The 17981-nt window shown below is 35.1% G+C and overlaps 1 protein-coding gene across 5 annotated transcripts in view; it reads left to right on the top strand.

The window, feature by feature from the left end:
- CDH12 (cadherin 12) overlaps positions 1-17554 on the top strand; it is a 399245-nt gene extending 381691 nt beyond the window's left edge. For all 5 annotated transcript variants that reach the window (XM_027681912.1, XM_027681921.1, XM_027681930.1 and 2 more), the window contains 4 exons: positions 3770-3891; positions 5405-5522; positions 10270-10521; positions 14128-17554. In XM_027681912.1, the coding sequence (XP_027537713.1) occupies positions 3770-3891; positions 5405-5522; positions 10270-10521; positions 14128-14624 (989 nt within the window). In that variant the 3' untranslated portion in view covers positions 14625-17554. The remainder of the gene's footprint in view (positions 1-3769; positions 3892-5404; positions 5523-10269; positions 10522-14127) is intronic.
- The last annotated feature ends 427 nt before the right edge of the window (positions 17555-17981 follow it).

Raw genomic sequence — 17981 nt, 5'->3', positions numbered from 1 at the left:
TGTTTTCCCCCATTTCACTTCCCAATTTCACTGTGCTTCTTTTCATTTCCTGGCTATATTTCATTGTACTTCGTTTGTGATTTTTCCTTTTTAGAGTAAATCAACTCCTTAGCACCTTCCATGGTTGCTGTTTCTGAGTATTTTTGATCCCACAGGATCAATCCAAAATAATAAATTAAGTATGGTTTGCATTTATTTCAAGCACAAAGGCCAGGTCTCACCAAGCAGCTTATTTCTATGTCTTCTTACCTTCCAAACAGGGAGTCCACATGTAGATCGATCCTTTAGGAGTAGTCCCTTACAACTCCCAGCATGTGCATGTGAATTGTCTACAAGACTACTAGTTGCCCTGTGCCAAGGGCTGCTGTAAGAGCATAATGGCATAAAAAATCACAGTTCGGTGGTCAAAGAGTTCCCCCTTGTGCTGACTAATTACCTAGTGTGGAAATTTTTTTTCCATTTTACAGAAAAGGAAATAGATAAAATGCATAAGATCTTATTTCTGCTTCCCTGCCCTCAAGGCATGAGTTAAGGGTAAACATAAAGTAACCATAGTCCTTCCTGTTCAAACTGTCTTCCCGACTCTTCCAAGTCTAGGCTCAAATTTTGAGAATGTTAAAGAAACCTCAGCTTAAATCTTAAAATGTATTTAATCTTCTCCTGCATACCATAACCAGGATTAAGGAATCGCTGGGTCTCCTCCATAGTCAGTATCTATTTTCTCAGGTATCTTGATTTTTACAAGTTCATTATTCAAATTTTTTACTGCTGTAATATCCTTGAACAATAAAGATGTTGACAAATGATGGGACTCAAGCAAAAAAAGGAAACAGGTTGGTCACTGTTTTACAGACAGGAAAACTGAGGAAAGATGAAGTTAACTAATTAATTAAGTTGATGAAGTAAAGTTAATGAAGTTAATTAATTTTCCTGTATCTTACAGGCAAAATTGAAACATAAAACCAGTTTCTTAATTCCTAAACTAATGATTCCACCAATTTGTCTTCTCATCTGTGTTATTTGGGTTTAAAAGGCATAAGACGATCCTTTTAGTGGCTCGCTCACTGATACCAGTAGGCATGTTCACAAGGTGCAAAAAGACTTGATTTTGAGAAAAACAGCAAAAAAAACCCCAGAGAAAATGGAGGTTAAATATGCAAAGTGGTATTTTAAAATGCAATTCTTCATGTTTGTCCACATCAAATATTACAGGTCTTTTTATTTATATAAAAATTCAAAGCTGTACACAACCTTCTTCCAGTCTTCCTTTATATACATGAGTATTTAAACCAGTATCAGTGCAAACCATAAAGAAAACCATATAAATAAATGGCAAACCTGAAATAAGTTCATCTTAGGCTTTGGTAATTCTGTTTACTTACATATTTGACTTTTGCTGACCATTTATGCAAGGTAAAATTCTACTTTGCTAAAATACTTAGTAAGAAAAGATTTTGGCCCCTAATATATCTTTCAAAGCATCACAGAGAATAAATCACAGACCATCAGAGAAATGAGACTATCAGAGAAATGAGAAATAACTGTAAAAATTATAATCGTATATTTCCAAAACATTCTTACTATCGCGATTTTGAGGGAGGGAGAAATGTCAAATCTTTCTGTTAATTTTAAAAAATATAAGTCACATAGTACCTAAACTGTTTCAAAAAAAACAGAAAAAAAAGTAATATATATAAGTTATTTCACAAAACTGTGGCCTAAAAGGCCTCTTATAGAAACTAGCCTGTCTAATAGAAATTATCAAAATCAGCTAATTTTTCCATGTACATGATACATAAATTTTGAATATGTTCATTGTTTTATTTGAAAGGCATTGTTAACATATTCCTAGAAGGACATGAACTAACATTTATACCTGTGCTTTTGTGACAACACATTTATCTCTAATGTGTTTAAAGAAGGTCTCTTGAAGCCCCGTTGCTCAGTGTTGTACCTTGAACAAACACATAAAAACTAAAGAAAAACCTGAATTACTCCATGTGAGTTGATCTGTCATTTGCAATGAGTACTGCTAGAAGGGAAGTTTTAAGTTAGATTTTTTTCTGCCAATAACTGTGTGAAATTGACCTGTTCAGGGATTTTCTGATCTCTCTATAGAGGTCGTACTGTCTACTGAATAAAATAACTTCTTAGTTTTTTTTTATTTCCTATTATGTAAAGGAACCAATTCAACTGTGAGTAAGCAATCTAGGTTTCTTCCAGGTCTTCAGGCATCTAAAGAATCAGTGCCTAATTCCCAGCCGCTAGAACAAACTCTGCTTCCATTTGTAGTGCACAATGCCTTTTCTCCACAGAGACATTTTCCAAGTACAGTTGATGTGATTTGGAAATGAATGAGGATTCAAAGATATATTATTAGATACATTCACCATTAAATATATATATTCATAGGAAGGAACTACAGATATTGTGTGATCTGGGTAGTGTTTTTTCACTGTCTTCTAGGTTCCAAACTGTGTTTATAGCGTGGTCAGCTTATCTGCTACTTGTATAGGTAAAGCTAAGTTCTTCTTGAAAATAGTCCCACATAACTAGGAAATCATTTGGAGTACCCTTTGGTTTTGACAGAGGTCTCTTGAAAACACTGCATTTAGTAGTTGCTAAGAATAAGAAAGAAATGAAAAGTTTCTACAGCACCAACATGAAGAGACTTTGCCCCTTGCCATGTTAGTTATAAAAAAAAGAAATACAAAGATTTATACAAACTGCAAAGAAAGCACCTAATGCAAATAATTTGAAGGCTCCATTGAGGGCCATGAAGATGATCAGAGAACTGGAGCACATCTCCTATGAAGACATGCTGAGAGAGTTGGGCTTGTACAGCCTGGAGAAGAGAAGGCTCGGGGGTGACCTAACTGCAGCCTTCCAGTACCTGAAGGGAACCTACAAGACAGCTGGAGACAGACAATTCACAAGGGCGTGCAGTGATAGGACAAGTGACAAGACAAGCAGTAATGGCTTCAAACTGGAAGAAGGTAGACAGATCAGAGATAAGGAAGAAATTCCTTACTGTGAGGGCAGTGAGGCGCTGGAACAGTTACCCAGAGAAGTTGTGGATGCCCCATCCCTGGACCAGACTGGATGGGTCTTCAAGCAACCTGTTCTAGTGGAACGTGTCCCTACATGTGGCATGGGGGTCAGAACTAGATCATCTTTAAAGTTCCTTCCCACCCAAGCCATTCTCTGATTCTATGATTTATGCCAGAATGTTCAAGAAAACTCCTTTTGTACTTAAACATGGACCCATGCTGTCATTCCTACACTACTCTGATTCATAGCATAGATTTCTTGAACAATTATCTGTCTGTCACTCTTCTTAAATGCAGAAGAATAAAAGAATTATCCTTTTGACTTACCAGCTATACTGTTTTTCATGTATTTGCTATCTTGCAAGAGGTTTCAGCATAAAGTAAAAGAAAATATTGTCTGCTTTGTATTGAATTTGTGTCTCCTTTCTATCAGACGTTGCATTTGCAAGTAAACTTGTTTATAAAATGCATTTAGTAACTGATGAAGATTATCTGCATTGGGAGGACAATGGAAAGAAACATAATGTATACTGTTGTTCAGTATTTCTTTTTCACAAAATGATAGATTTTTCTTTTGTTTCTTTCTTAGTACAAATCAGAAATAAATAGAAGTCAAGGGCTTTTGGGAGTCACGATACTGGGATCAAAAGTTTATGACAGCATATGTAGACTGGTGATGACAACAAACATAATTATTTTCTCCTAAAAATTTTTTGTAGGTAACCCACTATTAACCAGCAAAGTCAACGTTATAATAAATGTCCTGGATGTCAATGAGTTTCCTCCTGAAATTTCAGTTCCGTATGAGACATCTGTATGTGAAAATGCCAAGCCAGGACAGGTATTTCAAACTTGTAATGGTTGCAATTTTGCTTTTTCTTTCCTTTTTCTTTACAGCAGTAGAAATTTCTGGGTTTGAAAATGACATTGTGATTGGAATTCTTTTACAAATAAAATGCCTGTGTCGGAAACACCTATTGGAATTCTGTTTGTTGACCTTTATGGTCTATTTGCAATCTATTTTTATTTTCCCTATTTATATGGACCCAAGCCACTCTTTAATATGCATATAATATCTATGAGAGAAGAAATATTTATGAGAGGAGAGAGAATCCTTTCCCTAAACACACTTAAGTATAAGGGGAAAACTGCAGTGAATAAATGGAGAAAGATGGATTACACACATTTCTGTGTCCTATTCTGAGAATAAAAATCCATAACCCTAAAGACAATCCTACTAAAAAGTTGTTTTAATAAGCAGTTTCTAGTATATACACAGTATGTAAAACCTATTTCAGGTTCAGCACAGGACCTTATACCATGAGTGATGCCAGAATTATTAAAGCTGGCCCCAGAGGCTCTTGGTATGTGCTCCATCTGCACAAAATTTATGCAATTAAACATAGTGCTTCAAAGCACCAAGGCTGACCAACTTACATACTAACAGCTAACACTGTTTCCAAGAGAAGACTTGTAACTTTGACTGTTCAGCTTTGAGGATTGCTGCCAGCCATGGAAGGAACACATTCAGCCTGCCATATAATCTGACTTCTCTTTATATGTACATAGTATGTAATCAGTCTATGTGATTTTTATAGTCTTTTTTACAGATATATCAATGACTTGATATGATAACCCTATATAATTTTCTTTTCCATGTGTTTCAACTGTGATACAACCTAGTTTAATCCTTAGTTTATCAGATACTCTGGGTTTCTTTTTTAGGCACTAAAAAGGGGAACCTGATACAGGATGGCTGAGACAAGCATTGAGATTCAAAATTATAGATATTATAGATATTCAGATCCTTGATATATAAAAAAAGTCTTCCTTTGTAAAAGTTCAATAGCAATTCTACTCTGAAATATAATTGCACTATGCTCACCTGAAATGTAGTAGATAGGACTCTGGGAAACAGGAGTTCCTTTATGCCTAGATGATGGAGAACTTTCAACCCTCCCTACTTCATTTCAAGCTATAAAATCAGGATTCAGCTTGTGTAGTACTACAACATGTACTGATTGTAACAGTGATAGAAGTAGTAGCAGATAAAGTGAAGTGTAATCACTTAACTGAAAGCAATCACCAGTATTTTAATACACACAGCAAATATTAAATACCATGAATATAGGGTAAATCTTTCTGATTTCCTTCCAAGACCTTCTGAGACATCATGAGTTCTCTGGTGGCTATAGTATTCAGATATCTTGCCTCCACTGTCCAGTATATCGGGGGAATGAGAGTAATACAGCAGGATTTAACTATCAATTGTTTCATTTGGTGTTCACTTGGCACTTCTACAAAACTGCTTCTTTCAGAAGAGTGAACTGACTTCAGAATTAATTTGGTTTCAGGTGATACAGATCATCACTGCAGCAGACAAAGATTTGTCACCAGCTGGGCAAAGGTTTTCCTTCAAATTATCATCTGAGGTTTCCAACAAACCCAATTTCACAGTCCATGACTACAGAAGTAAGTTGGTTACCCCTAATCTCTTTTTCAGAGCACCAGGCTGTGGTTATAATGACAAATATGGTTACTTTGAATTACAGTTGTATCTACAGACCTAACTTTTTTATTTGACATTTCTAATTGCTAAACTATCTGGGACAATATTAATATAAATTCAGGTCTTGCACCTTTTCTCATTTTTAGGGGACAGGAATTGTCAGAACACCAAAGGCTGAGATTTACCTACAGGCCTTCAAAAACACAGCTACCTGTTTTATTTTCTTCCTTTTATCATTCAGTATCTCAGGAAGAATCCATATGCCAATGCAGGTATACCTTTAAACAAGGCACTATTACTGTCTTGTTTAAATACTATGATTTCACTAACCATTTTCCAAGTACTCAGATATTGCGTTTTCTTGAGAATACGTAGTCCTGCAGAAGAGTTAGTTCTAAATATGGACAGTAGTGCTGGAATACAACATCCCGCAACACTCTTAATAATTTGTAGATTTATATAATTGACATCCCTGATTTTTCTTCCAATTTCTTCGTAACTGAATATATTTTTTTCTCATTAACTTGTGTGTATTTTATAGATGGCAAAGAACAAACCAAGACAAAAAATAGATCTCATTTTCTAGTCTAAACATCTTCAAGGATGTAGTCTCGTGAATAGACATAGCTAAAACATAATAAAATGTAGTAAATTTTATCCACTAATTACTTCAATCAAATAAGGGGGGGGAAAGGAGTTTTTGAGCTATTAGGTGATATTTAAATAACTTTAAATAAGCTTTTAATAAAAAAGAGTTTATATTATTCTGCAAAGAAAGAACACCTAAAGCCATCCAACAGAGTTCAGTAACATTCCTTTGCATGTTAAACTATGAAGTTTATAAGTATTACTATTAAAAAGTATATAATTCTTAATTTTTAAAATTTAAGAATTATATAAAATTACTTTTTTCAATTTAAATCTGAGATTATACCAAGTATGATGTAAAGTTTTCTTTCTGGAGAATTAAACTATCTAATCTCTAAAAAGTGCTAGAAATTAATAATACAAAAAATGAAAACAATTGCAGAGGCCATTTTTTTTTAGCCTTTTAAAAAAACTTTTAAGTATATGGCCCACATTATTTTTGAAGCAATGCACTTCTTTCAATGTCAGGTAATACAAAATTAAAGCCGACAAAATAAGCATAACTTAATGCTGAAGAATCTAGGAAGAAAGAAATTTAAGAAAATAAACTATGCTTATTTTCTCTTTATGCATAGCTCTCCTGTGAAGCTGATAAGATGAAAATGGTTTATTCACAAACTTATTAGCGACTTTTATCTCACTGTATCATAAATAGTTAAAAAAAATAACAGATAATCAAAGAATTTCCCTTAAGGATAAACAGAGTAAATAATGAATCTGTAATAATTCATAGTATTGCAGCTGTGAATAACAGTATCTTATAAAGGCAAAACTATGTAGATCAACATCTTATTAGAGGGCATTCAAACAGTTTTCTTAAGAGAAACAGCTCAGTGAATATGAAAGACCACCTTACAAATAATTCAAGTTCCCTTACCTCTGTTCTTGGAAGATTAGGTCTTTTCTCTGGAAGTTCTTAGTCTAAACAGAGTTTTAACAGGCACTAGTATTTGAAAAAGTTGTGGCATTTTAAAATCTAAATACAATTATGCCAAGCAAGATCTAAATGCTTTACCTCTGTGTCCCACTGGATTTAAAATTTTAGATAACGTGTAAGTTTCCTTCCCCTTAATGCCACACTGAAGTTTCTGTTAATTTTTGTTCCCTACTTCGCTGTTGGTAGTTTTTCCTTCAAAAACTCAGCATGATGAACTTAGCTAATGATTATAATTAAGAAGAAAAAAGGAATGTTCTCTGTATCTTAACAGATTTAGGAAAATAGACCTCTTTAAAGCTTCCTCATACTTTACATTTACAACTTTCAACTTTTCACTTTTAAACATATTTCAAGGCCCATCTTGGTAGTATCTTCACAATTACACAGTTTTAGAACATGAATACTATGTAATTCTAAATAAGTTTAGTATTTTGGTCAAGACTTCTTTAAAGTTACAGCTTTAATTTCTTTCTTTTTTTCCCCTGTCTGTTTCCTAAAATATCCCTTAATTTCAATAAGATTTATTTTTTTTCAGATCATTACAAACTTTTGCTTTAAATGGAAATCTTACAGGTCTTCTCAGGTCAATATAACGTATTTAAAAAGTCAAAAGAATCTTTAAACTTAAAAAGTCTATACAATAATTACAGCTCTTGAAAAGTGTGCTTAGTATATGAGTTTGGTGAGGAAATTGATCAAATATTGCTAGATGATTAAATTTCCCTGTTTAAACCACTAATGATGACACTAAGTTGACTTTGGATCTCATTAATCTGTTAATGAAGTTTTATTACTGTTTAAAAAAAAGTGCAAACTTGCTATTAAAAAATGGAATTAAAAACCACCAAGATACAGACTCTTAAAAGCATTTCTTAACACTTACAAGAAAAGAAAAAAGTACACCATTTGTTACAATGCAAAGACCAAAAACAACAAAAAAAAAAAGATTTTGTGGAATATTTTCCAATCATGAAAACCTTTTTTCATTATGATGATTTACAATGCTATTAGAAACAATCTGTCCAAAGAGAAACTCTGTTTTGCAATATCCTCTGCCTTTTTTTTTTGCCAGAAAAGTGGAGGAAGGTCTGCTCTGTGCAGGATTTAGATAATTTTAATTTAGATAAGTTTAGAAAATAACACAACCTTTTTTTCCCTGCAGAAACCTTTTAAAAACTAATACCTTTAAGTTATCAATTAGGTTAATATCATATCAGTAGTTTGTGAAAGGAATCTTTATATTTTTTGAGGAAACAGTTTTGTTCACTGTGCTACAGTTAACACTTTTACAAGTAAAGGTGGCATTTAACATATTTAAATACATCAAGAAGCCCAAATCCCAGAGCTATTCTATACAACTAAAAATCATGGGTAGTCTGATACTACAGCAGGTGTAATAAGTTTGTGGTGCACCCAAGAGAACAAACCTTTCCAGATTTATTTATACTTTGAGATAAATTTTAATGAGGACTGAAGCAAGACAGAAGCTCAAAATTGCCATTCAGCAGCACTGAGACCAATCCACCATGTTAATAGAAATGAGGCCCTGGCAGAGCTGGAGTGCTTCCAGCTGGACTGCACACCTTCTTCATTCTGCTTTGCTGGCCTCACTCTGCTCTCTAGAGGGCAGCTTCAATGTGGAGTACACACTGTTGCTCATGTAAGAGACAGAATTTCCTTCTCTCCAGCTGTCACACACATCCTAAAAATGAATTTATTACCGACAGACTGAAGAACCAGAAGCTATCTCAACTTCTCTAGGCTCTTCTGTGTATTGTTCAAATACATGCTTGTGTCCATATTTTCAAAAGAACTTTGAACTATTGAAAGGGGTCATAGAAGAACAACGGAAATTGTTCAAAATCAAGGACTTAGGGGCTTGATCTGATTGATGCTTCTCAAAGGAGAACGGAAAGTCATATAGTTGCTTCGTAACGTATTAAAGTGCTCTTCAGTGTTGCAATAGGAAGAAAAAAAATAAGAGAAATAATTCTAATTATAGAAATAAGGTTAAACTGAGTGTATTCAAACTAGTTCTAAAACTTTTTATACAGTGCAGATGATTAGTCATAGAGAGAAAGAACAAGCTGAGGATGGAAGTTGGCTTGATTTGAACAATTTTCAGACATTTTTCCTTTTCAAAACTAAGTATAACTGAACTTGACCTGTCCATGTTTGAGTTTGATAAAAAGGAGACATCTGAAGCATTTTGTCAGTCAAGCACCTTCCCAATGGTGCCTAATCATAACATATCTGATTTTGGATACTTAGGATTCCTTCTTATTGTCCTTAATCAGAACTTCACACAACTATTTGAGTGTGGAATTCAGAGTTCTTAATCCTTTTACCAAGTGACAAAACTACAAGGAATGAAAGCCATCACAGACAGCAAGTGACGTGTTCCAAAAATATAATAAGGAATATGGGTGAGATGGCAAAATGGTAACTGCTGCAGGCTACCTTCATTCAGTTCTATCATCTAATTAATTTCCTGCTAATTTAATTTTGGTTTTGCTTTCAGTGTAATTCTTTTAATCTGTACATCATTTCCTTGCTGCTCTGCTTGATTCAGGAAAGGCAGCAATGACTAAAATACCTACTGGGAAGAAATGACAAAACATAACTTCTAGGAGTTGACTAATTGATGGAAACTCTACTGATTTTGAAGTACTCTTCAGTTATTTTTAACAGGGCAGTAAAACTAAAGTGATTGCATACTGTCCAGGTACAATACTTTTGAGTTTTTAAGGGAAATTAATTAATTGATAGACACATGATTCTAAATCCATGTGCAACCAAACTCCTTTGAGTCACAGGCTAGAAATGTAAGGAGACAAGGAAAAAAGGAAAATTGGAAAACCTTTCTAATCTTCTACCTGTAAAGTTTTGGAATTTTCTTAAATTATTGTTATCTTCTCTGAAATTTTAGCTGTTAACAGGTTTATAAGAAAAGGAATATTGTTTAATACTCTACAAAAAAATAACTGTACCAGTCACAATACAATACCTTCTGTAATGGTAAAACAAGGCAATTACATAATGTATGTCATTCACCAAGTTTCAAATATGAAATAGCTGCCTAGTACAAAATAAAAATCTGGTGATGACTGTGTCATGTTTTACAGACAACACAGCTGGGATTGAAACCAGGAGAAATGGTTACAGCAGAAGGCAGCAAGAGCTATACTTTCTTCCAATAGTAATAGAAGACAGCAGTTACCCTGTCCAGAGCAGCACAAACACATTGACTATCCGAGTTTGCAGATGTGATTCTGATGGTACCATCCAGTCCTGCAACGTGGAAGCAATCTTCTTACCAGTTGGCCTCAGCACAGGAGCGCTGATTGCAATCTTATTGTGTATTGTTATACTTCTAGGTTAGTTCTCATGAAACCCTGTGAAGTGCATTACTCTGATTATTCCTTAGTTTCCTCTAGTGTTTAACAAAAGCTATTGGAAATGTGTGGCAGTTTATTTCTAGAAAAATATCCCAAAGCACTGACCATGACCATGAATCTGCCAACCCATGCAATATTTCTTATTGCATGAAGAGAAGCAGTTTTCAGTGGAACCCAAACCATAATTTTTTATCTGAAATAGTTTTAAATATCTTTCATGAAAAAATAAAATTTTTAGAATATTACTGAGGTAGACAAGTCCTACCAACAGTAATACCTGTCCTACCAACAGTAATACCGGTAAGAACTTATTAAGAACCTTTATTTAATTTCGTATGTGAACTTGTACAAAAGGAGAATGAAGAAATGGAAGAGGGGAAAATAATTGTAGTGTAGACTATGACTGGCTATATCCATATAAATCTTCATTGGATGATTTTTATTTCAGGTAGACATGGATATCATAAGGTGACATTGTTATTTGATCTGCCTTATATTTAAACACTGCCTGATTCACAGCATATTCAAAGCAGTCAATAGCCGTGTGCATCTTACTTATAATATGGCCTGAATCAACTGATAATAAAATAAAACCAACTTCATGTTTTACACAGGCACAATGTGGGCTGCAAAAAGCAGATTGAGTCTTACAGATGCTAGCCTATGTCTCTTCTTGATACTAGTGGGCTTTCCAGATCCCTTATGCTATTCCTTATGTAGGTCTAATACATATCCAAAAATAGCTCCTGACACAGAATATACCATATGGATATCTCTTTGCATTTGGATTATACAGTAGTTTACCGCTTAAGTAAATTACTAAAGGCTCAGGGTTATATAAATATCTTCTGAGAAGCAGTAGGTAAAAGTGAGAATTTCTGTTCTGTGTCAAAAAATTGTATTGTGAGAAAAACGTTCTTTCAAATCAGAAGAATGGCAAATAGTCACACTTCCCATGGAGTAGCAATTAAAATACATTCATTCTGGAGAATTTAAAACAAAACTAAAAAAAACAGAAAACCAAAATAGGTCAGTTTTTTTGAAACAAGATGTCACCCTTACCACAATTCCAATTAGAGCAGTTTTTTTAGTAACCAGATGTGTTTTGAGTATCTCCAAGGACGTATGCCCCACAACTTCTCTGGACAATATATTCCACTGCTTGACATCCTGACAAAAAGAAGCTTTTTTTCTTACATTTTAATGTATTTTCCTGCATTTCAGTCTGTGCCCAATGTCTTTTGTCCTGTCACTGGGTACCATTCACAAAAGCCTGGCTCCATCTTTACTTCCATCCATCAGATACTTATACAAATTGATAAGATTTCCCTGAGTCATCTCTTCTTCAAAATGAACAGACCTGATTCTCTTAGTCTCTCCTTGTATGGTATATGTCCCAATTCCTTTAATCACCTTTGTGACTCTGCATTGGATTCTCTCCATGACTGTCCTATAATGAGGAGACCAGAACTGAACCCAGAACTCCAAGTGTGCGTGACTGGAGCTGAGCAGAGGGGAATGATCATCTCACTAGACCTGCTAACAGTGTTTCTTCTAATGCAGTACCAAATACTGTTGATCTTTGCAACAGGGGCACATTGATAGCTTGTGGTGAACTTGTTGTTCACCAGTTCCATAAGGCCTTGTCTATCAAGCTGCTTTCTGTTCAATCAGCCAACAGCATCTACAGTATACAGTTACTCCTCTCCTTGTGTGGGACTTGGAATTTCTGTTTGTTGAACATTGGAGCTCCTCTTGGCCCATTCCCCCAGGCTGGTAAGATCCCTTTGAATTGTGGCACAACTGCTCTGTTTTATCATCTTGCTGAGGTGATAAAAATCCCATGATCCAGGTCATTTATAAAGATGTCTTAAATGAAGATGTCTTAAAAAAGAAAAGTAGTCCCAGTATCAAACCCTGGGGTATATTAATAATGACCAACCTCCATCTGATTTTTGAAATGTTGATCACAACCTTCGCACTCTGACAGTTTTACCAGCTTTGCAATCCACCTCGCTGTCTGCTTATCTACTCTACACTTTCTCAGGTTTTCTAAGGAGGTTGTTATGGGAGATAACAACAAAAGCTTTACTAAAGGTAGGATAAAATTAATGCACTTTTCTCCCTTCATCCACCAGTTATCTCACTGTAGAAAGCTATCAGGTGAGTTAAGCACAATTTCACCTTCATAAAACCATGCTTGCTAGCCTCGTTCCCCTTCTTAGTTCCCAGAATTATTTTCTCCATCACTTTCCTCAGAATCAATGTGAGGCTGACTGGCCTGGAGTTCCCTAGCTCGTTCTTCTTACCCTTTCTGAAGACAGGTGTGGCACTTGCTCCAGTCCTCAGAAATTTCTTCCAGACCTCTCAAAAATTATCTCAAGTGGCCTCACAATGACATCAGCCATCTTCCTCGCCATTCATGTGTGTATCCCATGAGGTCCCATGTACTTATGTGTTCAGTTTGTTTACATGTTCCCTAATATGATCCTCTTCCGCCAAGGATTAGTCTTTCTATTTCCAGACTTACCCTCTGATCTCAGGCATCTGGAATTACTGCAGGAAAACTTTACCAATAAAGACAGAAGCAAAGAAGATGTTGACTAGGTTGGCTTTTTCCATGTCATTTGTCAACAGCTCCCCTCCCCCATTCAGCCATGGGCTCACCTTTACCTTTTTTTTTTCGCTGTCTTACTTGTACAAGCCCTTCTTGTCACCCTTCACATCCCTTGTGAGATAGCACCAGATGGGCTTTGTCTTTCCTAACCGCATTCCTGCATGTTCAGACTGCCACAGTATATTTCTCCTGGCTCGCTCGTCTGTTTTCAACTCTTCGATGCCTCTTTTTTTATCACTGAATTTAGTCAAGAGCTTCTTATTCATCAATGCAGGCCTCCTGCTGCCTTTGCTTGATTTCCTGCTCCTCAGGTTGGGCCACTGTTGAGTTTGGAGGAGGTGATACCTAAAAATCAACCAGCTCTCCTGGACCCCTCTTCTCTCCAAAACTGTATAACATGATTTTTTGAAGCAGACCCCTGAAGAGATCAAAGTGTACTGCATAAAAAGCTAATGTAGGATTATTTTTTTCTGCACTTAAAAAATTCCAAATTTAAAATTATTCAAATTATTTATTATTGAAAGTTCTAAATTACTTTTTTCCTCTTTATAACTGTGTGGGTTTGATTCTTTGTTTGTTGTTTGTCTGGGTTTTTTCTTCTCTTCAATGTGGAAATTTAGGGGTTTTTCTCTATTTTGCTATGGAAGACATTTTAAGAAAATCCTATCTCTGTCTCTATGAACTAACAAGATGAAGTCCTGTCCAGTTCTATTTGTTTGCAAAGAAGGACAGTAGGAAAATTATTTGTTACTTCCTCCAGCAGTACAGCAAGCACTTAGGAAAGTTAGACTCGTATATCAAACAGCAAATGACATTTCATTGGCTAGAGCACTGCTAAGCACTGCACTTTTCTAAGGAGAAAAGTCCCTTTGATTGCTTGCAGCTTTCAAAGAAAGATATAATGATATGTCATCAGAGTACAAAATTATTTCTGTGCATGTCTTAACTTCAGTTGTCTCTCATTACAGTCATTGTGGTACTGTATGTAGCACTACGGAGGCAGAAGAAAAAGGACACCCTGATGACCTCTAAAGAAGACATCAGGGATAATGTTATCCATTATGATGATGAAGGAGGTGGAGAAGAGGACACCCAGGCTTTTGACATAGGTGCCCTGAGAAATCCCAAAGTGATTGAAGATAACAAAATACGCAGGGACATAAAACCAGACACCTTGCGTTTTCCGCGCCACAGACCACCAGCAGAAGATAACACAGACATAAGAGATTTCATTAATCAAAGGCTGAAGGAAAATGATGCAGATCCATCTGCCCCCCCTTATGACTCCTTGGCAACCTATGCTTATGAAGGAAATGGATCTGTTGCAGAGTCTCTCAGCTCTATAGACTCCCTTACTACAGAGGCAGATCAGGATTATGACTATCTGAGTGACTGGGGACCTCGCTTTAAGATCTTGGCAGACATGTTCGGAGAAGAAAGTTATAACCCTGACAAAGTCACTTAAGTATGACTACAACAGTGAAATAAAAAGAAAAGTAAACCAACAACAAATTTAAAAGATAAACCTAAGCTTTATATACTACACAATTACTTTGATTATAAAAGACAGCAACTGTTTCCAGCAAGTTACTACATTTATCATACTGTCACTTTTGGTTTGATCTGCAAAAGAATGATAAATCCTGTAACATACACAGGTTTTTGTTGTTGTTATTTTGTTACTCTGGAATTACACTGAGACAAGCTCAGGCCTTCAAGGTGCAGTTTACTGACCTGACTTAGAAAGAAGATAGCTTTCTGGCATCATGGTGGAAGAGTGGTAGCTTTTTCGTAATTCCACTAAAGTGCCTATTGAAACTTTTATCATTTAAGTGGTAAAGAGTCTGCTGTGATGGTGTTACAAAACTGAATTGGACACAAACTTTAAGACAAGAAGCAATAGCAACGTGCTGACTTCTTTTAGAAAAAAAATGGAGATCACTTCCTGGAATATATCTAATGACTTAAACTAAGGGTGGGGCGGGAGGGTATGTACATTGTGTTTGGGAGTTATGTTTGTTGGGGTTTTTTAAAGCAAACGGTATGTCAACATATCACATTTCTTCTTCCAAAGTTCCACTGAAATTTAAAATGCTATTGCTCACTCTAAAGATGTAAAGCCCAAATTAAAAAAGGAAAAGATCTTAGCATACATCAATGAATATTTAAAATGTTCATGCAAATATTGCATTTTTCCAAAATAATAAAAAGATGAAAGCAGCTATTCCTTTATGTGAAGGAAACTTCCCTTTGTTCCCCCTCTTCTTTTGAAACAAGACTATTATTAGAATGTAAAAGTGAAGAGGGTTTTTAAAGAGTATTATTGTATTTTTAGTACCAAGACACCTTTTCTCTTGTAAGTATCACTAAAGAAGTACATGTAAAGAACTCCACATCACTTTTCTTTGCAAGTAGACTGCTACTCTGTAGGTACCATGTGCATACATTATAGAAATAGTTATTTTTCCACTGATCATCTGCTACAGTTCAGCATATCATTGTATCACTACCACACCCACAGGAAACATTTTGGAAAGCCTTTTGAGGTTGGACACTTTATTAATTTTATTCTTGACAATATTAAAACAGAGGCAGAATAAAAACACAAAACAGCACATTTGTCCACTCTTTATGTACATATCCATGCATAAATGTAGCTGTGCAGACGACAGAAGCTCAGATACACAACAAGGCGTTATGCCTTGGAAGATATCTTGCAGAAGTATTTCATGTGACTTTTTCCGATGATCTAAGGCATAGACATTTTGTAAGACAATGGTTTATGTCTCCCGAAGTGCATATATCCTTATATTCTCCTTCTAAAGTCTCTGCAGTGCTATACAATCTGTTTGAGCTCTACTCATGATTAATGGCACTGCCAAGGTCAACCTGAGTCTTTCATGAACCAGAAGTCTTTTATTCATCTCAGATCTACAGCTTACTTTTTGTACTGCTGAAAAATTATTAACTATCAGACATACTTAGCTCACAAGTCTGATATTAAGAAACACAAATTTCCCTCTACTCTCTTGAGGAAAAGTAAAGATATTTCAGCATTGTATAAATTAATCTCCCAATGAGACTTTGAAAGGTGTATCGTTTAAATAAATTTTGGATCATCCAGTACAATTGGACAGCGCTGCATTAAAATCACAATTGGCATAGCTTCTACCAGCAGAGTGCTGAGGAAAAGACACAGCATATGGCAACAAGGAAGGTTTGTGGTTTTTATCATTATCAGCAAAGGTATCTTCTGTTCCTTGAAAAACAGACTAAACAAACAAAAGCTCTCTTCACAGGACAGGGAAGTAGATGAAGTGATGGGGACCATTTCCCAGCTTAGAAATTTATTGTAGAAGATTGTGTTTTAAATTTTTGTGCATCCTGACAGTTTATCAAAGGCAATTTGATATTGCAGAGTGGGCCTAAAGCTAAGCACTGGGGAAAAAAAAAGTTTTCTACTAGTTATAACTGAGATTTGATTCATACAAGATTCACACTACTGGAAGTAATTAACAATGCTTCCTCATGTAGCATATGCATAGCAATGTTTCCTGTCCTTTTGCCATAGCTAAAACAAACACTGACGCTGCAGTCAGATGTGCAGTCCTGTAGCAAAATTCTGCTCTGAGCAACTGTATTAGTCCTTTGTATGCATTTTACTAGCAAAGTCAACATAAGTGAGAGCAGTGTTTGACTTTTTAACATCATGTGGCCTGTTTGCATACGAAATTCTATGTATTTGTAGTCGATACCGGGTGAACATTGGCTCTCTTGAATAGGCTAGCATTTGTTCTAAGCAAGACAGTATGTATGTGAGCCTGACTTCCAAAATGGGTAGACAGAAAATGTGGTCTTAAACATGCTGCTACGCAAAATCTGTATTTAAGAATGAGTTGTTGTATGTTAAATTAATTTGACCAAATTGAATATCAAATGCATATTTTTGACATTTAAGAGGTTTGTAACTGAGTTGTTTCTATCACAAAATTAATAAACATCCAGGAAGATTTTAGAAAAAAATAGTATGTAATTACTAATGCAATTTTCCTATAAAATCATAATTAAAATATTTTAAGACATTTTTTGAAGAGCGATCAAATAATTTTAACTTAATAGAGGTCTTTTTTGTAAACAGCTCTATAGAACTAAGGAAAAAAAATGTTTTTCCCTTATCTTTAACCTAGGATCCAGGAAATTTATGTTTAATTCCATGTTTGCTCACTCCCTTTCTAAAATATGATTGTCAGGTTCTTAGCAAATTAATTTTTAAAACGTAATTAGACAAATACTAAATTTGCAAAATTTAAAATATATCAAGGCATCTGAGATGACCTGAAGTCTATAGGATTAGGGAAACTCCAGTGCACTTGTAAATTGTATCAGATCACTACTTCAGTTTTTAAACACTACATCTTAAAAAAAAATCTCTGCAAACCCTTGCACAGTCGAGATGTTAAAGTGGATGTCTCTCTGCTGAAACCTCAACCACTGTCAGAGTGACAAGAAGCTAAGAAAATGCTTAAAATGCACAGAACATAATTTACTGGTGCACAAACATTTAACATTGTCTCAAATGTCTCAAGAGTGCAAATCACAAGACATTCCATAAAACACTTTCTCCACTTGAAGTCATTGAAACACTTCACTAACACAAACAAATCCACTTTTTAAGTTAAATATTTATGACATACAGTAGTGGTGCTTAAATAAAAATATAAGTATTCAGCTAAGAATGGAAGTATCTCAGGAAATCTATCTATTAAACTTACATCACAGTTATACAGAACTGAAGACACATTTATAACAGAACATCTGAATG

This window comes from Neopelma chrysocephalum, unplaced genomic scaffold (genome assembly GCF_003984885.1).
Source record: "Neopelma chrysocephalum unplaced genomic scaffold, ASM398488v2 Primary Assembly neopelma1_22b, whole genome shotgun sequence".
NCBI lineage: Eukaryota > Metazoa > Chordata > Aves > Passeriformes > Pipridae > Neopelma > Neopelma chrysocephalum.
Note: the sequence above shows the minus strand (reverse complement) of the source record. Positions and strands in the feature narration are given on the sequence as shown.